Genomic DNA, 19,926 nt, shown 5'->3' on the forward strand with positions numbered 1-19,926 from the left:
AATTTTTCAGGGGGGGGTCCCAAATTTGGGGGAATCCCAAATTTTTTAGGGGAATCTCCAAAATTTTTGTGGGGCCCCCAAATTTTGGGGACGGCCCCCAAGTTTTTTTGGAGGGTCCCCAAAATTTTGGGGATCCCCAAATTTTTGGGGGGGGTCTCCAATATTTGGGGGGGGTCCCCAAAATTCCTGGGGGGTCCCCAAAATTTTGGGGATCCCCAAATTCTTTTGGGAGGGGCCCCCAAAATTTTTTGGGGGGGGTCTCCACATTTTAGGGGTGCTCTCAAATAATTAGGGGGGTCCCAATTTTTTGGGGGGGGATCCCAAAATCTTTGGCCCCCCCCCCAAAAGTTGTCTGGGGTTCCCAAAGTTTCTGGGGGGTCCCCAATATTCGGGGGGGGGTCCCCAATATTTTTTGGGGTCCCCAAATTTTTGGGGAGTCCCCAAATTTTCTGGGGGGTCCCCAAATTTTTTTTTGGGGGGGGTCCCCAAACTTCCCAGGGGCTTCCCCAATTTTTCAAAGGGGTCCCCAAAATTTTTGGGGATCCCCAAATTTCCTGGGGGGGGGTCCCCAAAATTTTGGGGATCCACAAGTTTATTTCGGGGGCTCCCCAATATTGGGGGGGTCCCCAAATTTTCGGGGGGGGGTTCCCCAAATTTTCAGACCTCAAAATTTTGGGGGATCCCCAAATTTTTGAGGGGGGTCCCCAATATTTGGGGGGGGGTCCCAATATTTTTAGGGTTCCCCAATTTTTTCGGGGGGGGGTCCCGAAATGTTTGGGGATCCCCAAACTTTTTCGGGGGAGCCTCCAACTTTTCGGGGGGGGGGTCCCCCATTTTTGCGGGGGTGTCCCCAAAATTTTTGGAGATCCCCACATTTTTTTGGGGGGGGGTCCCCAAATTTCCTGGGGGATTCCCAAAGGGGGATTCCAAATTTTTCGCAGGGGTCCCCAAAATTTTGGGAGGATCCAATAATTTCCTGGGGGGGTCCCCAAAATTTTTGGAGATCCCAAAATTTTTTCGGGGGGGGGGGGGGGCCTCCAACTTTTCTTTTTTTTTTTTTTTCCCCAATTTTTTGTTTTTCCCAAATTTTTTTTTTTTTTTTTTTTTTTTGGGGGGGGGAGGTTGATAGGGGGAAGGGGGGGGACCCCAAAAATCCCCCCCCCCCCCCCGTTACCTAGCGGGGCGCAGGGCGGCCGGGGCCGCTCACCTGCTGCCGGTGAGCGGGGGCGCGGGGGGGGGGGGCGCGGCCGGGGGGGCCCCCCCGAGGCGGGGGGGGGGGGCGGCGGCGGCGCGGGGGGGGGCAGCGGGGGGGGCGCCCGCGTGTGCAGCCCGAAGAGGCCCTTGCGCTTCTTCATCTCCCGGCCCGAGATGAACCTGGAGGGGGGGGGGGGATTTTGGGGTCAGTTTGGGGGGTTTTGGGGTTTTTGGGGGTGGGGGGGTTTGGGGGGGGTTGGGGGGAGGTTGGGGGTTTTGGGGTGGGGGGGATTTTGGGGTCAGTTTGGGGGTTTTGGGGTTTTTGGGGGTGGGGGGGTTTGGGGGAGGTTGGGGTTTTGGGATGGGGGGGGATTTTGAGGTCAGTTTGGGGGGTTTTTGGGGTTTTTGGGGGTGGGGGGGTTTGGGGGGGTTGGGGGAGGTTGGGGTTTTGGGGTGGGGGGATCTTGGGGTCAGTTTGGGTTTTTTGGGGGTTTTGGGGGTGGGGGGTTTGGGGGGGTTTGGGGAGAGTTTGGGGGGTTTGGGGTGGGGGGGATTTTGGGGTCAGTTTGGGGGGGTTTTGGGGGGGTTTTGGGGTTGGGGGGTTTGGAGGGATTGGGGGGTTTTGGGGATTTTGGGGGAGTTTGGGGTTTTTGTTTTTTGGGGTTTTTGGGGTTGGGGACGGCTGGGGGCTTTGGGGAAGTTTGGGGGTTTTGGGGTGGAGGGGATTTGGGGTCACTTTGGGGTTTTGGGGGTTGGGGGGGTCAGGGGGGTTTGGGGATTTTTGGGGGAAGTTTGGCGTTTTTGGGGTGGGGGGATTTTGGGGTCAGTTTGAGGGTTTTGGGGGTATTCGGGGGTGGGGGGTTTGGGGGGGTTGGGGGAAGTTTGGGGTTTTGAGGATTGGTGGGGTTTGGGGGAAGTTTGGGGTTTTTGTTTTTTTGGGGTGTTTTGGGGGGTTGGGGGGGTTGGGGGGAGTTTGGGGGTTTTTGTTTTTTTGGGGTTGGGGGAGTTGGGGGTTTGGGGTGAGTTTGGGGTTTTTGGGATGAGGGGGGCTTCGGGGATTTTGGAGATGTATGGGGGTTTGGGGGGATTTTGGGCTGTGTGTGGATTTTGGGGTGAGTTTGGGGGCAACGGGGTTTAGAGTGAATTTGGGGGGGGTTGGGGGGGGTGAGTGGGGGGGTTTGAGGTGAGTTTGGTGTTTTTTGGGGTCATCGGGGATTTTGGGGATGTAGGGTGGGCTTGGGGAGGGGGTGTTGGGGTGAGTTTGGGGAGTTTTGGGGTGAGTTTGGAGGGGTTTGGGGTGATTTTTTTTTTAATTTTTGGGTGACGGGGGGTTGGGGTCGGATTGGGGTGGGGGGGGCATTTTGGGGTGAGGGGGGGCCATTTTGGGGTGCTCCCACCTGTCCTTGTGTGTGCTGAGGGCGCCCAGCAGCTGGCCGTAGCGCTCACCCTTGGGGGTCTCCGCCAGCTGCGAAAAGCAAAAAAGGGGGGGGGGGTCAGAGCATTGCTGGGGGGGGTCACCCCAAAAATTTTTGGGGTGGGGGGGGCCCCCAAAAAACCTGTCCCAGCAGCAGCGCGTCCCAGTTGGCGTTGGCGAAGGGCAGGATCTCGCGCTCCAGGTCGAAGTATTTCTTCTTGCAGCACACGCTCAGGTGGTACAGGATGAGGTGGGCCACGTCCACCCTGGGGGGGGGCACCCCAAAAATCCGAATAACCGGGGGGGGGGCACCCCGGGGTGCTGCCTTTTTTTGGGGGGGGCCGTGAAGGGGGTCGGATTGGGGGAAAATTCCCCGAAATGGGAATAACGGGGGCTGGATTATTTTTTTGGGGGGTTGTTTTTTTTTTGGGGGGGGTGAATTTTTTTTGGTGGGGGTGATTTTTTTTTGGGAGGGGTGAATTTGGGGGTGGGGGGGCCGGGTTTGGGGTGGGGGGGAGCTCCCTGAAGGCGCCGCAGCGGTGCCAATTTTAGGGTGGGGCGCCCGATAGATGGGGGCAAATCCCGATTTTGGGGTGGGCGGGTGAAGTTTTGGGGTTTTGGATGAGCGTATAAAAGGGGGGGGCACTACATTTAGGAAAAGGGGGCACTAAATTTGGGGGGGGGGGGCACAATTTGGTGCCCCCCCCGACTCACCAGCGCAGCGGCAGCCGCCGGACGCTCTCGGTGCCGCCGGTGCAGACGCAGCACTCGAAGACGTAAAACCTAAAATTTTTTTGATTTTTTTTTTCCAGGGGGGGGGATTTAGGCTTTAGGGGACCCCCCCCAATTAAAAAAAACCCCCCCACTCACCTGTCCCCGTAGAGCAGGGGCTTGCTGAGGCACTGGGTGCAGGCCTCGTGGAACCACTGCCCGCAGCCGCGGCACTGCAGCATCTTCAGGTTCCACCTGTGCCCCCCCCCCCCAAAAAAAAAAAGGGGTTATTTGGGGACAAAACCCCCAAATTTAGCCGGGGGGGGGTCTTTGACCCCCGGGGGGGGCACTCACTCGCCGGGCCCCCCGCAGTAGCAGTAGCACTGCTGGCGGTTGGCGAGGTGGGGGGGGTCCCAGTCCAGCGCCTTCAGGGCGTAGGGCAGCACGGCCTTCATGCTCAGCATCGCCTTGGCGTGGGGGCCCTTCTTCAGGGCCCCCCCCCGCTGTCACCATGAAAAAGGGGGTTATTTTAAAAGGGGGGGGCTTACAAATTTTTAAAAAGCCCCCCCAATGTGGGTTTTTTTTTGGCACCCACCTTGGTGGCCACGGCGAAGACGCAGCGGCGGCACATCCAGGCGCCGGCGGGGCGGGGGGGGGGGCGGTGGCATTGCTGGTGGTAGGCTTGTTGTGGGGGGGGGCAATTAATTTTTTGGCAGGGTGGGGACATCGAGGAGAGGCAGGGGGATGATTTTTTTTTGGGGGGGGGCTCACCGTGGCCGCATTTGTCGCAGCGCACCAGGAGGTTTTCGGGGCCCAGCGGCGGCGCCCAGCAGACGCAGCAGGTTTGGTCCCCCCCCGGCACCGCCGCTGCGAGGAGGGGGGGGGGTAATTAATTTGAGGGGGGGTCGGTTAATGAGCCGGGGGGGGTCGGTTAATTAAATGGGTTCGTTAAAGCGGTCGCACCGGGGCTGATGTCCTTCCAGAGCACCAGGAACTGGGAATTGTCCTCGAACTGCACCAGGCAGGCGCTGCGCGGCCCGTCCACCTGGGGGGGCAGAAATTAAAAAAGGGGGGGCAGAAAGGAAAATGGGGGGGCAGAAATTAAAATGGGGGGGCAGGAATTAAAATTGGGGGCAGAAATAAAAAAAAGGGGGGGCAGAAATTAAAATTGGGGGCAGAAATTAAAAAAAAGGGGGCACAAATTAAAAAAAGGGGGACACAAATCAAAAAAGGGGGCATGAGTAAAAAAAGGGGGGTACAAATAAAAAGGGGGGTACAAATTTAAAAAAGGGGGGGCAAATAAAAAAGGGGGGGCACAAATTAAAAAAGGGGGGCACAAATTAAAAAAGGGGGGGCACAAATTAAAAATCAGGGTCAGAAATAAAAAAAATGGGCACAAATAAAAGGGAGGGCACAAATTTAAAAAGGGGGGGGAACGAATAAAAGGGGGGGCAAATAAAAAAAGTGGGGCACGAATTAAAAAAGGGGGGGCAAAAATAAAAAAAGGGGGGCAGAAATAAAAAAGGGGGGCACAAATAAAAAAAGGGGGGGCAGAAATTAAAAAAGGGGCACAAATTAAAAGGGGGGGACACAAATTTAAAAAGGGGGGGGCACAAATAAAAAAGGGGGACACAAGTAAAAAAAGGGGAGCACGAGTATAAAAAGGGGGGGGCACAATAAAAAGAGGGGGTCATGAGTAAAAAAAAGGGGGTACAAATAGAGGGGGGGGGCAAATAAAAAAGGGGGGCACAAATTTAAAAGGGGGGGGCACAAATTAAAAAAGGGGGGAACGAATAAAAAGGGGGGGGCACAAATAAAAAGGGGGGTCAGAAATAAAAAAGGGGGGGCACAAATTTTAAAAAGGGGGGGCAGAAATGAAAAGGGGGGGCACAAATTAAAAAGGGGGGGTGCAAATAAAAGGGGGGGTGCAAATAAAAGGGGGGTGCAAATAAAAGGGGGGGCACAAATCAAAACAGGGCACAAATTAAAAGGGGGGCCACGAATTTAAAAAAGGGGGGGGCACAAATAAAAGGGGGGGGGGCAAATAAAAAAGGGGGGGGTCACAAATGAAAAAAGGGGGGGCAGAAAGAAAAAGGGGGGCAAATTGAAAAGTGGGGGCACAAATTAAAAAGGGGGGGGCACATAAAAAAGGGGGGGCACAAATAAAAATGGGGGGGCACAAATAAAAATGGGGGGGCACAAATAAAAAATGGGGGGGGGGCACAAATGACAAGAAGGGGGTTCAGGGAAGTGGGGGGGGGCTGGAAATGTCCTTTTCCTATTTTTTTTTGGGGGGGGGCTCACCTTTTTGATGGTGCCCAGGTAGAGGAGGCCGTCGGTCCAGCGCGCCAGCACGTCCTGGCCCTCCCAAAAGCGGGGGGGGCGCGGGGGGGCGGCCGGGGGGGCCCCTGGGTCGCTCGCCATCACATCGTGCCGGGGGGGGGCTGGGGGGGGCAAAAAAAAATAAATTATTTAGGGAGGGGGGCAAAAAAAAATAGTTGGGGGGGGGGCAGGGGTTGGGGGGGGGTTTTGGGGGGGGTAAATTGGGGGGGGGACAAATTGGGGGGGGCAATGGGGAGGGTAAAATGGGGGGGGGACAATGGGGGGGTCCCAGATTATTGGGGGGTCTTTGGGGGGGGTCCCAGGTTGGGGGGGCTCATGTGGGGGGGGGTATTTTGAGGGGGGGGGGTCCCAAGGTATGGGGGGGGCACAGATTTGGGGGGGGTATATAGGGTATGGGGGGGTGGGGGTCCCAAAATATTGGGGGGGGTCATGAAACATATGGGGGGGGGCACAGATGGGGGGGCTCCTATAGGGTATGGGGGGGGGCAGATTGGGGGGGGTCCCAGCTGGGGGGGGGCATTTGGGGCAGGGTAAGGGGGGCGGGTCCTAAACCGGGGGGGGGGGGGGGGACAGAGTTTGGGGGGGGGGTCACACACTTTGGGGGGGGCACTACCGATTGGGGGGGTCCAATTTCTTTTTGGGGGGGTCCAATTTCTTTTTGGGGGGGGTCTAATTTTTTGGGGGGGGGTCCAATTTTTTTTGGGGGGGGTCCAATTTTTTTGGGGGGGTGCCGCACTTTTTGGAAGGGCTCCGATTTTTTTGGGGGGGGTCCATTTTAAAGGGGGAGGGGCTCCCATTTCGGGGGGGGGCACCCAATTTGGGGGGGGCTCCCATTTTTGGGGGGGGGGGCATTTTTTTTGGGGGGGGGGGCGGTGTTTGGGGGGGGGGGCAGCGCTGACGCAGTGCCTATGACCGGGGGGGGGGGGGGGGGTCCCGAGCCCGGATCTCGGTGGGGGGGGCACGGGACCGGGTTGGGGGGGGGGATTTTTTTTTTTTTTTTTTTTTTGGGGGGGGGGGTCCCGGGGGGGTCCTTACCGGAGGCGGCGGCGCCGAGCGGCGGGGCCGGGCCGGCGGCGGCAGCGCGGGGCCGTGACGCAGCAGCGGCGGCGGCGGGGGGGGGCCCAGGGGGGGGCGCGGAGGGACGGCGGCACCGGGCCCCCCCCCGCCCCCCCCCCAACCGGGGCCCGGCCCTGCTCCCGCCCCCCCCCCCCCCCCCTCGACCGCCGCCGCCGAGGACCCGCCCCCAGCCCCTAAACCCCGCCCCCAGTGCCCTAAACCCCGCCCCCAGCCTCTCAAACCCCGCCCCCTTCCATCAAGCCCCGCCCCCAGCCCGCAAAACCTGCCCCCAGTGACTTAAACCCCGCCCTCAGCCCCTAAACTCCGCCCTCGAGTCCACAAGTCCCGCCCCCAGGCTCCCAAACCCCGTCCCCAGGCTCCCAAACCCCGCCCCCAGTCCTTAAACCCCGCCCCCATCCCTCCAAACCCCGCCCCCAGCCTCCTAAACCCCGCCCTCTGTCATTAAACCCCGCCCCCAGCCTCTCAAACCCCGCCCCCAGTGCCCTAAACCCCGCCCACAGCTCGCAAACCCCAACCCCAGTCCCCAAACCCCGCCCCCTGCCCCCAAACCCTGCCCCTAATCCGCCAACCCCGCCCCCAGCCCCTCAAAACACGCCCCCTTTTCCCCAAACCCCGCCCCCAACTCCTAAAGCCCGCCCTCGAGTCCCCAAACTCCGCCCCCAGCCCACAAACCCCGCCCCCATCTTTCCAAACCCCGCCCCCAGCCCCTCAAACCCCACCCCCATCTCCCTAAACCCCGCCCCCATCCCCTAAACCCTGCCCACAGCCCCCAAACCCCACCCCCATCCCTCCAAACCCCGCCCCCTTCCATCAAGCCCCGCCCCCAGCCCGGAAAACATGCCTCCAATCCCCAAACCCCGCCCCCATTCCCCCAAACCCCGCCCTCGAACCCCCAAACCCTGCCCCGAGCCCCAATCCCCGCCCATAACCCCCGAAGCCCCGCCCCTATTCCTTAAGCCACGCCCCCACCCCTGAAACCCCCGCCCGGCTCCAGAAGCCCCGCCCCGACTCCACAAACCACGCCCCCACCGCCTAAGCCCCGCCCTCTACCTTTAAAGCCCCGCCTCCCCCTCCTCCCTCCCTCGGCCGTTACCCGGCGGGCGCGGCCGCGGCGGCGCAGCCACGTGACCCCCCGCGCGCCGCCCTATTGGCCGGCGCCCGGGGCGGCGCGCGGCGATTGGCGGAGGCGGCGCCCAATGGGAGCGCGGGGCGGGCGCGGTTTGAATACACGCGCGGGAATGGCGGCGAGGCCCGGAGGCGGCGGCGGCGGCGCCCGCCCGGTACCGGCCATGGCGGCGGCTGCGTCACTTCCGGCCGCCTCCCGGTTACCGGTGCGCAAGGCCCACGCCAAGCGCGCGGCGGCCGCGCCGCAGCCGGAGGCTCCCGAGCAGGTTGGGCCCCGCTCCCGCTGCCGGTGGCGCTCCCGGTGCCGGTTCCGGTCTCACCCTCCCGTTCTCCCGTAGAAACGGCGCCGCTCCGGGCCCCGAGCGCCCTGGGCTCCCAGCAACCGCGCCCCGTTGCGGGCTATCAGCGTCCCGACGGCGCCAGGCCCAGGTAGGGCGGCACCGGGGGGGTCCCGGTACCACCGGGGGGGTCCCGGTTGTACCGGGGGGGTCCCGGTTCCACCGTTCGGTCGCGGTGACCCCCGCCGTACCCCCCCCAGGGCTTCCCCGCAAGGCCATGACCGTCGCCGCAGCCCCCCAGGCCGGTAAAAAGGCCTCGGGGACGGCTTCGGGATCGGCAGCGCCGCCTCCGGTACCGGGGGTGCGGCGGAGGGCGGCGGGGGACCTGAGGGGGCAGCTCGGAGACCTGCGGGCGGCCCTGGCGGAGCTGCGGGAGAAGGCGAGGGGCCTGGACGGAGACAACCGGCAGCTCCGGGAGCAGCTGCAGGACAGCCGGGCCCGGGAGGAGGAGCTGGGCGGACAAGTGGGGTGAGAGCCCCGGTAACGCCCGCCCCCCCCGGTACCGGTTTACACCCTCCCGGTAACCGGGGACCCGTCCCCTGACCCCTCCGGTATCGGGGACCACCCCCTCCGGTAACCGGGGACCCTCTTCCTTCCTCCTCCGGTACCCACGGACCCCCCCCCCCGGTAACCAGTGACCCGTCCCGTTCCCCCTCCGGTGCCCAGGGACCCTCCCCGGTAACCGGGGACACTCCCCCTTCCCCCTCCGGTAACCGGGGACCCTCCCTCTTTCTCCTCTGTTAACCGGGAACCCCCCCCCGGTAACGGGGGACCCCTCTCCTTCCCTCTCCGGTACCGGGGACCCCCCCTCCGGTAATGGAGGACCTGTCCCCTTTTCCCCCCAGTACCGGGGACCCCCCTCCGGTAACCGGAGACCCTCTTCCTTCCCCCTCCGGTGCTCAGGGACCCCCCCCGGTAACTGGTGACCCTCCCTCTACCCCCTCCGGTACCGGGGACCCTTCCCCCTCCGGTGCCCGGGGACCCCCCTCCGGTAACCGGGGACCCTCCCCCTTCCCCCTCCAATGCCCAGAGACCCCCCCCGGGAACGGAGGACCCCTCCCCTTCCTCCTCCGGTACCCGGGGACCCCTGTCCGGTACCGGAGACACCCCCCCTCCGGTAACGGTGCCCCCCCCGGTGCCTCCCAGCTCTCTGCGCACGGAGCTGCAGCAGTCCCGGGAGGAGCGGTCCCGGTGGCAGCGGGAGGCGGAGGTGGAGGCGGGCGAGCGGCAGCGGCTGGCGGCCGAGCTCCAGGAACGGCACCGGGAGCTGGAGGAGCTCCGGGAGGCGGCGCGGGACCGGGAGGAGCGGCTGGGGGCCGTCCAGGTGGGTACGAGGCTCATATCCACCCCCCCACGGGGCAAAAACAGCAAAACGGGGGATTCCGCCCCAAAATGGTCTGCGAGGAGCGCAGCTGGAGATGCTTCGGGGGGCTTTTTACCCGATTTCAGGGTGTTTTTACCCAATTTTTCCCCAATTATTGTCTTCTCCAAAACTATTGGGGGTCCCCGTGCCCCCCTAAATTATTATCTGAGGTCCCCCTGATTATTGGGGTCTTCCTCCCCCCCCCCTTCCTGATATTGGGGCATTTCCTCCAGATTTTGGGGACTCTCCCTTGAATTCTGCTTGGCTTTTCCCGCAAACTTTGGGGGAGTTTTTACCAATTCTGTGTGTTTCCCAACCAAATCTCGTTGGCTTTCCCCCCCCTGTGTTCTGGATGGTTTTTCCCCAAGTTTTTTTTGGGGGGGGGGCTCTTCCCCAAGATTTTGTTGGTTATTTCCCAAAATTCTTGGTGCTTTTTCTACAAGCTCTTCGGGGACGGGGCACCCAAATTCTGTTTTTTTTTTTCCCTAACGTTTTGATTTTTTACATCCAATTCTGGGCGCCCCTTCCTGGTTGGCCAAGGGCCTTGGGCGCCCCTTCCTCGTTGGCCACCGGCGTTGGGCGCCCCTTCCCGGTTGGCCACCGGCGTTGGGCGCCCCTTCCCGGTTGGCCACCGGCGTTGGGCGCCCCTTCCCGGTTGGCCACCGGCGTTGGGCGCCCCTTCCCGGTTGGCCACCGGCGTTGGGCGCCCCTTCCCGGTTGGCCACCGGCGTTGGGCGCCCCTTCCCGGTTGGCCACCGGCGTTGGGCGCCCCTTCCCGGTTGGCCACCGGCGTTGGGCGCCCCTTCCCGGTTGGCCACCGGCGTTGGGCGCCCCTTCCCGGTTGGCCACCGGCGTTGGGCGCCCCTTCCCGGTTGGCCACCGGCGTTGGGCGCCCCTTCCCGGTTGGCCACCGGCGTTGGGCGCCCCTTCCCGGTTGGCCACCGGCGTTGGGCGCCCCTTCCCGGTTGGCCACCGGCGTTGGGCGCCCCTTCCCGGTTGGCCACCGGCGTTGGGCGCCCCTTCCCGGTTGGCCACCGGCGTTGGGCGCCCCTTCCCGGTTGGCCACCGGCGTTGGGCGCCCCTTCCCGGTTGGCCACCGGCGTTGGGCGCCCCTTCCCGGTTGGCCACCGGCGTTGGGCGCCCCTTCCCGGTTGGCCACCGGCGTTGGGCGCCCCTTCCCGGTTGGCCACCGGCGTTGGGCGCCCCTTCCCGGTTGGCCACCGGCGTTGGGCGCCCCTTCCCGGTTGGCCACCGGCGTTGGGCGCCCCTTCCCGGTTGGCCACCGGCGTTGGGCGCCCCTTCCCGGTTGGCCACCGGCGTTGGGCGCCCCTTCCCGGTTGGCCACCGGCGTTGGGCGCCCCTTCCCGGTTGGCCACCGGCGTTGGGCGCCCCTTCCCGGTTGGCCACCGGCGTTGGGCGCCCCTTCCCGGTTGGCCACCGGCGTTGGGCGCCCCTTCCCGGTTGGCCACCGGCGTTGGGCGCCCCTTCCCGGTTGGCCACCGGCGTTGGGCGCCCCTTCCCGGTTGGCCACCGGCGTTGGGCGCCCCTTCCCGGTTGGCCACCGGCGTTGGGCGCCCCTTCCCGGTTGGCCACCGGCGTTGGGCGCCCCTTCCCGGTTGGCCACCGGCGTTGGGCGCCCCTTCCCGGTTGGCCACCGGCGTTGGGCGCCCCTTCCCGGTTGGCCACCGGCGTTGGGCGCCCCTTCCCGGTTGGCCACCGGCGTTGGGCGCCCCTTCCCGGTTGGCCACCGGCGTTGGGCGCCCCTTCCCGGTTGGCCAAGGGCCTTGGGCGCCCCTTCCCGGTTGGCCAAGGGCCTTGGGCGCCCCTTCCCGGTTGGCCAAGGGCCTTGGGCGCCCCTTCCCGGTTGGCCAAGGGCCTTGGGCGCCCCTTCTTGGCCAACGGGGCCGGGCCTTCCCCCCCAGGCGGAGCTGCGGGAGGTGTCGGGGTCGCTGTCGCGGCGCGAGGCGGAGGTGTCGGAGCTGCGGGCGCTGGCGGCGGCGCAGGAGGAGCATCTGCACGCGCTGGAGATGGAGCGGCGCCGCCTGCACAACCAGCTGCAGGAGCTCAAGGTGCGCCCCCGGGGGGAGGACACTGAAAATACCAAGGATAATTTAAAAAACAGGTTTCATTTCGGGGGATTTTTCACCCCAAGATGGAAAAAATATAATAATAATTAATAGTAAATAATAATAACAATAATAAATAAAAATAATAATAATACTTCATTTTTTGTTTTTGTCAAAATTAAAAAAAAAAATTGTTTTTTTTCCTCAAAAGTTTTTTTAAAAAATTAACATTCATTTCTGTTTTTTCCTCCAAGTTATAGAACATCCCTTATTCTTTTTTCTCGAAATTGAAAAACAAAACCATTTTTTTAGTTTGCTCAAAAATAAAAAACCAAATCTTTCTTTTTTTGTTTTTCTAGGAATTTTTAAAATTCAAAAGAACGCTTCTTTTACTTCTCAAAGTTTAAAAAAGAATAACTCATTTCATTTCTTGAGCTTATTTGCTCAGAGTTTAACAAATACATATATTTTTGCCCAAAATTTTTAAAAATGCAAAAGCAAATCATTTTCTTTCTCATTAAAAAAAAAAACGCTTAATTTTCCCTCAATTTAAAAAATTATATAAAATGTTAAAATGTTTAGTTTTTCTTGCTTAAAATTAAAAAAATACATAGTTTTTTGGGGTTTTGCTCAAAATCTATAAACAACAGAATAGTCATGATTCTTTTTTTGTTCAAAATTTTAAGAGTATATAAGAATATAAATATTTAACTATGTAAGTTTTTCATGTATATTCATGCTTCATAAAAATATATAAAAATATATAAAAATATATAAAAATATATAAAAATATATAAAAATATATAAAAATATATAAAAATATATAAAAATATATAAAAATATATAAAAATATATAAAAATATATAAAAATATATAAAAATATATAAAAATATAAAATCTGTCTGACAAGTGGCACTCGTGCAGGGCTCAGGGCTGTGGCAAATGGGGCCACATCAGGTTACCATTGGGATCCCCCAAGGCTCCGTTTTAGGGCCAGTCCTCTTCAAGCCCTCGATATTCCATAAAATACCTTTTTCTTCCTTTTTTCTGCCCTCCCCAGGGGAACATCCGCGTCTTCTGCCGCGTGCGCCCGCTGCTGGCGGCCGAGCAGGAGGCGCAGAAGGGGCTGGAGCACCTGCACTTCCCCCCCGAGGACAACAAGACCCTGGTGCTCTGCAGGACCGAGGGGGTGAGCGCCAATTTGGGGTGCCCCGACCCCAAATTAGGGCTGGGGGGGGGCACCCCCTGCTGCTCCCGGGCCCAAATCCTCCACGGCCCTATAAGCGGGCGGCCCTATAACGGGGGCAGGCGGCCCTATAGGCCCCATATCTCCCCCAGTTGTATATCAGGCTGGAAATAGGGCTCGTGGTGACCCCCCCAAATCCTGACACGTCCCCCCCCGACCCTATTTCTCCCCCCTGACCCTATTTCCCCCCCCAGTCCCATACGGGGCGGCGGGGCGAGGTGCGCTACGACTTCAGCTTCGACCGCGTCTTCCCGCCCGGCGCCTCGCAGGAGGACGTCTTCGAGGAGATCGCGCTGCTCGTGCAGGTGCCCCCCCATAAAGGACCCCCCCTTTTCCCCAAAATTGCCCGTTTCCACCATGTTTCTCCCCAAAGTGCCTCCATCTCCACCCAAACCCCCCAAAGTGCTCCCCAGGATCCCCATTTCTACCTTTTTTCCCCCATAAATCCTCCCGTTTCCCTCCCCCCCCCCCCCCCCCAAATTGTCCCCCAAGGCCCCTTTTTCCCCATTTCCCCCCAAACTGCCCCCATTTCCCCCATAAATCCCCCTCTTTCCCCACCAAGGTCCCAGTTTCTGCCCATTTCCCCCCCCAAACCCCCCGTCTTCCTCTATTTCCCCCATAAATGTCCCATTTCCCCCAAAGCGCCCACGTTTGACCCAAGTGACCCCAAAGGCCCCCAGTTTCCACCCCAAAGTGCCCCTATTTCCCCCGGTTTCCACCCCAAAGCCCCCTGTTTCCCCCTGAACTCCCCCCAAACTCCCCCCATTTCTACCCAAACTGACCTCAAAGCCCCCCGTTCCCCCCCTAAGTGCTCCCGTTTCCCCTATAAATGCCTGTTTTTGCCAGTTTCCCCCCAAATGCCCCCGGTTTCCCCCCTAAGTGCCCCTGTTTCTGCCCATTTCCCCCCATAAGTGCCCCCATTTGCCACTGAATTGACCCCAAAGCCCCCCCATTTCCCCCATAAATGCCCCTGTTTCTGCCCATATTCCCCATAAGTGCCCCTGTTTGCCCCAGTTTCCACCCCAAACGCCCCCAAAGTGCCCCGTTCTCCCCCCCAAATACCCTCGTTCCCCCCAAACGCCCCCATTTGCCCCTGAACTCCCCCCAAAGACCCCTATTTTCCCCCAAAAGACCCCTATTTCCCCCCCATTTCCCCCATAAGTGCCCCCATTCCCCCAGTTTCCACCCCAAACGCCCCCATTTGCCCCTGAACTCCCCCCAAAGACCCCTATTTTGCCCCAAAGACCCCTATTTACCCCCATTTCCCCCACAAGTGCCCCCATTCCCTCCTATTTCCAAACTAAATGCCCCCATTAGCCCCCCATTTCCCCCCAAAGACCCCTATTTTTCCCCCATTTCCCCCACAAGTGCCCCCATTCCCCCCAAAGAGCCCTATTTCCCCCCAATTTCCACCCCAAATGCCCCCGTTTACCCCTGAACTCCCCCCAAAGACCCCTATTTCCCCCCCATTTCCCCCGTAAGTGCCCCAATTCCCCCCAGTTTCCACCCCAAACGCCCCCATTTGCCCCTGAACTCCCCCCAAAGACCCCCTATTTCCCCCACATTTCCCCCCAAAGACCCCTATTTCGCCCCCGTTTACCCCTGAACTCCCCCCAAAGACCCTTATTTTCCCCCAAAAGACCCCTTTTTCCCCCCATAACCCCCCCGTCCCCCCCCAGTCTGCCCTGGACGGGTACCCCGTCTGCATCTTCGCCTACGGGCAGACGGGCAGCGGCAAAACCTACACCATGGAGGGGCCGGGGGGCGCCGACCCCACAAGTTGGGGGGTGATCCCCCGCGCCGTGCGGCACCTCTTCGGGGGCGCCCGCCAGCTGGAGCACAAAGGGTGGCAGGTGGGGGCCGAGGCACCGAGTTTTGGGGGGGTTTAGGGCTTTTTGGGGGCTTTTGGAGCTTCTTTAGGGGGGTTTAGGGCTTTTGGGGGGCTTTTGTGGCTTTTTTGGGGGGAGTTAGGGCTTTTGGAAGCTTCTTTCGGGGGGTTTAGGGCTTTTGGGGGCTTCTTTGGGTGTGTTGGTGTTTTTGGGGGGGGCTTAGGGCTTTTGGGGGCTTTTGGGTTTTTTTTTTGGGGGGTTGTTAGGGCTTTCTGGTGGCTAATGTAGGGCTTTTGGGGGGCTTTTTGGGGGGGTAGGGCTTCTGGGGGCTTTTTTTGGAGGGTAGAACTTTTTGGGGGCTTTTTGGGGGATTTTGGGGAGCATTTGGTGGGGCTTAGGGCTTTCTGGGGGCTAATTTAGGGCTTTTGGGGGCTTTTTTGAGGGGAGTTAGGGCTTTGGGGGGCTTTTGGGGGGGCTTTAGGGCTTTGGGGGGCTTTTGGGGCTTTTTTGGGGGGGTTAAGGCTTTTGGGGGGCATTTCTGGGGGGTTAGGGCATCTGGGGGCTTCTTTGGGGGGTTAGGGCTTTTGGGGGGCTTTTTGGGGGGGTTAGGGCTTTTTGAGGGCTTCTTTCAGGGGGGTTTAGAGATTTTAGGGGCTCCTTTGGAGGGGATTAGGGCTTTTGGGGGCTTTTTTTTGGGGGGGTTAGAGCTTTTGGGGGCATTTTTGGAGCTTTTTTGGGGGGGCTTAGGGCTTTTGGGGGGCTAATTTTGGGTTTTGGGGAGCTTTTGGGGGGATTAGGTCTTTTAGGGGCTTTTTTGAGGGGGTTTTGAGCTTTTTTGGGGCTTCTTTTGGGAGATTTAAGACATTTGGGGGGGTTTAGGGCTTCTTGGGGTGCTTTTAGGGAGGATTAGGGCTTTTGGGGGCTTTTTTGGGGGATAGGTCTTTTTGGGGCTAATTTAGGGCTTTTGGGGGCTTCTTTGGGGGAGGAGTTAGGGCTTTTGGAGGCTTTTGGGGGGGCTTTTTGGGGGGCTTAGGGCTTTGGGGGGCTTTTTGGGGGGAAGTAGGGCTTTGGGGGGAGTTTAGGGTGGGTTTTTGGGGGAATTTCTTTAGCTTTGGGGAGTTTGGGTCTTCTCTTTTGGGGGCTTTTTAGAGGGTTTGGGGGCTTTTGGTGGTTTTTTAGGCACTCGGGGACCCTTTTTGGGTTTTTTTTTGCGCCCCCCAGTACAGTTTCAGCGCCAGCTTCCTGGAGATCTACAACGAGGCGCTGCGGGACCTGCTGGGGGGGGACAAGGGGGGGGGCGAGCTGGAGATCCGCCACGTCAGCTCGGCCAGCAAGGAGCTGCACGTCCCCAACCTGCGCTGCGTCCCCGTGGCCTCCGAGGACGAGGTGAGAGACCAAAAACCCCCCTCAGACACCATTTGACGTATTTTTCCATTTTTTAACCCCAAAATTCGCCCCCCCCAGGTGCTGGGGCTGCTGCAGACGGCCGCCTCCAAGCGCTCGGTGGCGCGCACGGCGCTCAACGACCGCTCGTCCCGCAGCCACTGCGTCTTCCAGCTCCACATCCAGGGCTCCAACGCCTCCCGCGACCTCCGCTGCAGCTGTGAGCGCCTCTTTTTGGGGTTTTCTTCCTCCCTGGGGGGGCGCCGACCTCCTCTTCCTCACCCTAAATCCTCCCCCAACCCAGCGGTGCTGAGCCTGGTGGACCTGGCGGGCAGCGAGCGCTTGGATAAATCCCAAGCCAGCGGGCAGCGGCTGCGCGAGACCCAAGCCATCAACACCAGCCTGGCCACGCTGGGGCTGGTCATCATGGCCATCTCCAACAAGGTGCTGATTTTTTGGGGGAAAAAAGAGCGATTTTGGGGCCACGACCTTAAAATTTTGGCTTTGTTCCCGTCCTTATAACGGGTTTTTGTCCCCGTAGGAGCCGCACGTGCCGTACCGCAACAGCAAGCTGACCTACCTGCTGCAGAACTCGCTGAGGGGCAACGCCAAAATGTGAGCGGGGTTTTTTATAGGGTCACGGGGTGGTTTTAGGGTCAAGGGTGTAGGGTGCACCCCGCTCGGACACCCCGCTATGCCGTGGATCCCCCCCACCCAGGCTCATGTTCGTCAACATCTCGCCGCTGGAGGAGAACTTCTCCGAGTCGCTCAACTCCCTGCGCTTTGCCAGCAAGGTTTGGGGGAAATAATGGGGGTTTTGGGGGGTTTGGGGTAGGGTTTGGAGTGGGGTGGGGATGGGGAAGGGTTTTGGGGGGTTTTTTGGGGGATGGTTTTGGAGGGAGGGAGCGGGGAGGGCTTGGGGAGGAGGGTTGAGGTTGGGGAGGAGGGTTTGGGGGTGGTTTTGGGGGAAGAATTTTGGGGGGAGGGGGGGAAATATTATGGTACAGGGGGAGTTTGGGGTGGATTTGGGGATCTTTGGGATGTGGTGATTTGGGGTACTGTGGGAAATCTGCGGGCAGAGTTTGGGGGAGATATAGGATGTGGGGGGCACAGGTGGGCAGGTTTGGGATTGGGGGGGTTATGGGGTGGATTTGGGATGGGGGAGGGTGGGTTGGGGGGGTTATAGGGCAAATTTGGGGCACAGGGAGTGATTTTGTAGGGTTATGGGTTATGAAGGGCAAGTAATGGGATATGGGGGGCAGGTTTTGGGGGTTATGCGGTGAGTTTGGGATACAGGGTATGGGTTTTGGACATGGGGGGGATTTGGGGGAGGTTATGGGGTGTGTTTGGGATATGGGGCTGTGATTTGGGAGGTTTTTTGGGGGGTTATAGGGCAGATTTGGGATAGAGGGCGATTTGTTGGGGTTATGGGATATGGGGGACAGGTTTGGGGGTTTATGGGGCGGGTTTCTGGGGGGTTATAGGATGGGTTTGGGATACAGGGGGCGTGATTTGGGGGGGTTTGGGGTTTGTTTTGGGGGATTATAGGGCAGGTTTGGGCTATGGGGGGTGATTTGGGGGGAGTTAGGGGGTGGGTTTGGGATATGGGAGCATGAGTTGGGGAATTTAGTGGGGATAAAGGGCAGATTTGGGATACTGGGATGATTTTGGGGGGGTTTATGGGATACGGGGTGCAGGTTTGGGGTTTTTTTATAGGGCAGGTTTTGGGGGGTTATGTGGTGAGTTTGGGATACAGGGTATGGGGTTTGGAATGGGGGGATTTGGGGGTGGTTATGGGGTGTGTTTGTGATATGGGGGTGTGGTTCGGCAAGTTTTGGAGGTTTGTGGGGGGTTATAGGGCAGATTTGGGATACTGTCGAGTGATTTTGGGGGCTTAGGGGGTGCGTTTGGGATACATGGGGCGTGATTTAGGGGGTTTAGGGGGGATAAAGGGCAGATTTGGGATACTGGGGGTGATTTGGGGGGGATTATGGCACATGGGGGGCAGGTTTGGAGGCTTATGGGGCAGGTTTTTGGGGGTTATGGGGTGGGTTTGGGATGGGGGGGTGTTACTTGGGGGGTTTTGGGGGTTATGGGGCAAATTTGAGATATGGTGGTGATTTGGGGGGGGTTATGGGGCAGCTTTTGGGGGGTTATGGGGTGGGGTTGGGGCAGATTTGGGATTGGGGGGGCCTTTTGGGGGTTTTGGGGGCAGTTTTAGGATCTGGGGGGGCGTGTGGGGGGGGTTATGGGGCAGATTTGGGGGTCTGGCCCCCCCCTCACCCCCCTGTTCGCCCCCCAGGTGAACGAGTGCATGGTGGGCACGGCCCACGCCAACAAGAAGTAGCCCCGGGACCACCGGGACCCCCCCCCCAAAAATTCCCCTCCCCCCCCTTTTTTTTTGCCCCTCCCCCAGCACAGAGCCCGCCTGGGCCGGTGCTGATTGGCCGCCGGCGTCACGTGACGCAGGGGCGGGGGAGAAACAATGGCGGCGCCCTGTGTGGTTGCACACTGCCCCGTACGGCAACATGGCGGCGCCCAGTATTGCGGGACCACTTCCGGTCCTGCGCAGTGCTCTGCCTGCGTTGGGGGGGGGGATCGGTACCGGAGCAGTGCTGCCGCCGCGTGGCGACTGCGCATGCTCCGCGCTATGGGGGAGGGGGGAGTGAGCCAGTTGGCGCATGCGCAGGGTGGGGGCTGAGGGCGATGCTGCCCTTAGAGGGCGGGGGGGGGTCTTAAAGGGGACGCGCACCCCAAGGGAGGGGTTGGATAGGGAGGGGTTTGTGGGGTGGGGGGGTGCAGGGGGTGTAGGATGTCGCCTCTGGGGGTGGGATGTCTGCGTGGGGGGTGTGCAGCTGTTCCTTTTAGCCTGACTTTAATAAACATGTAAATAATCAAAAACTCTTATAATAATAATTAAAAAAAGCTGTTGATTCCCAGCTACAATCAACTTTCTACCTCTCCTGCCGGCACCAACCCTATGTGTGAAATCCCAATCTGCCCCAAACCACGTGGTTTTGACCCCAAAACGTTCCTTTTTGTCCCCAAGGTTGGTGCTTCTACCCCTGTCCTGTTAGTTTCCAGTGCTACCTCCGAAACTCCTGATTTATCTGTTAAAAATGGGGTTAAAATAACAATAAATCTCCCCAGATTCATCTGCCTTGTCCAAATGGGCAGAGCAGGGAGATCTATTGGGAAAATCTATAGGGAAAACCTTCCCCAGAGGACGTTTCAGTCCTATAACCCTCTTGGCACCTATAGGGGAATATGAACAGCCTGCAGGGTCCCACATTCTGATGAGAAAAATCTTATAAAATAATAATAAATTAATGCTTTGGGACTTTTTTTGCCAGTTAATTATAAAAGTGTAAGATACTCCAGGAAGATACAGGCTCAAAACCTAAAAGTTTGTCATAATCCTCACAACTATTTTTTCATGGAGCTACTAATTCACTAAAGTAAAATAAAAAGACAAATAGCTTAAGAGAGTTATTAAAGTATTAAGTTATTAAATAAATTTAAAAATAAAGAGTTTATTACAGTTTTTGTTAACGTTTAGTCCCCTAACTATGAGGCACTGTACAACATCACCCCTTCCCTTACCCTTCTGTGAGGGGAATGGCAAAATTTCATATTATTTATTGTCATTTATATTGCCAAATTTTATTTGAAACCTGATAGTAAGTAGTTACGTGGGCTTTCCTCACCAAATTACTGCTTAAAACCCACAATTGCCACCAAACTGCCCCAATTTTGCTGCTTTTTGGCCTCTTTCTGCTGTTGTGAGGGGTTGCTACAGCTTTTCACTACACTTAAAATCTGGATCAAGGGCAAAGA

At 58.9% G+C, this 19,926-nt stretch overlaps 2 protein-coding genes across 2 annotated transcripts; one reads left to right on the forward strand and one right to left on the reverse strand.

Moving 5' to 3' along the window:
• Positions 1–592: 592 nt before the first annotated feature.
• Positions 593–5,751, reverse strand: PHF1 (PHD finger protein 1; the record flags this gene model as incomplete). The annotated part of the gene is made up of 11 exons (XM_084501292.1): positions 5,624–5,751; positions 4,283–4,364; positions 4,091–4,186; positions 3,915–4,000; positions 3,674–3,822; positions 3,479–3,574; positions 3,323–3,391; positions 2,751–2,874; positions 2,592–2,659; positions 1,175–1,374; positions 593–663 (listed from the first exon to the last, which is right to left on the reverse strand). Exons 1-11 carry the CDS (start codon positions 5,741–5,743, stop codon positions 593–595), a joined length of 1,161 nt encoding a protein of 386 aa, XP_084357418.1. The 5' UTR covers positions 5,744–5,751.
• Positions 5,752–7,897: 2,146 nt separating this feature from the next.
• Positions 7,898–18,483, forward strand: KIFC1 (kinesin family member C1). The gene is made up of 14 exons (XM_084500960.1): positions 7,898–8,130; positions 8,203–8,293; positions 8,403–8,670; positions 9,349–9,526; positions 11,488–11,634; positions 12,692–12,820; positions 13,072–13,182; positions 14,557–14,730; positions 15,928–16,092; positions 16,171–16,309; positions 16,394–16,533; positions 16,631–16,704; positions 16,808–16,883; positions 18,392–18,483. The coding sequence occupies exons 1-14, from the start codon at positions 7,936–7,938 to the stop codon at positions 18,434–18,436; spliced, it is 1,932 nt and encodes a 643-aa protein (XP_084357086.1). The 5' UTR covers positions 7,898–7,935; the 3' UTR covers positions 18,437–18,483.
• The last annotated feature ends 1,443 nt before the right edge of the window (positions 18,484–19,926 follow it).

Source organism: Aythya ferina (assembly GCF_964211825.1).
Source record: "Aythya ferina genome assembly, chromosome: 30".
Taxonomy (NCBI): domain Eukaryota; kingdom Metazoa; phylum Chordata; class Aves; order Anseriformes; family Anatidae; genus Aythya; species Aythya ferina.

Bases quoted from the DNA above. Each gene is read 5' to 3' on its own strand.
- KIFC1 (XM_084500960.1), top strand. From the start codon at position 7,936: ATGGGAGCGCGGGGCGGGCGCGGTTTGAATACACGCGCGGGAATGGCG. The intron at 12,821-13,071 runs GTGAGCGCCAAT...TTCCCCCCCCAG, and splicing joins TGCTCTGCAGGACCGAGGGG to TCCCATACGGGGCGGCGGGG. The intron at 16,705-16,807 runs GTGAGCGGGGTT...CCCCCCACCCAG, and splicing joins CTGAGGGGCAACGCCAAAAT to GCTCATGTTCGTCAACATCT.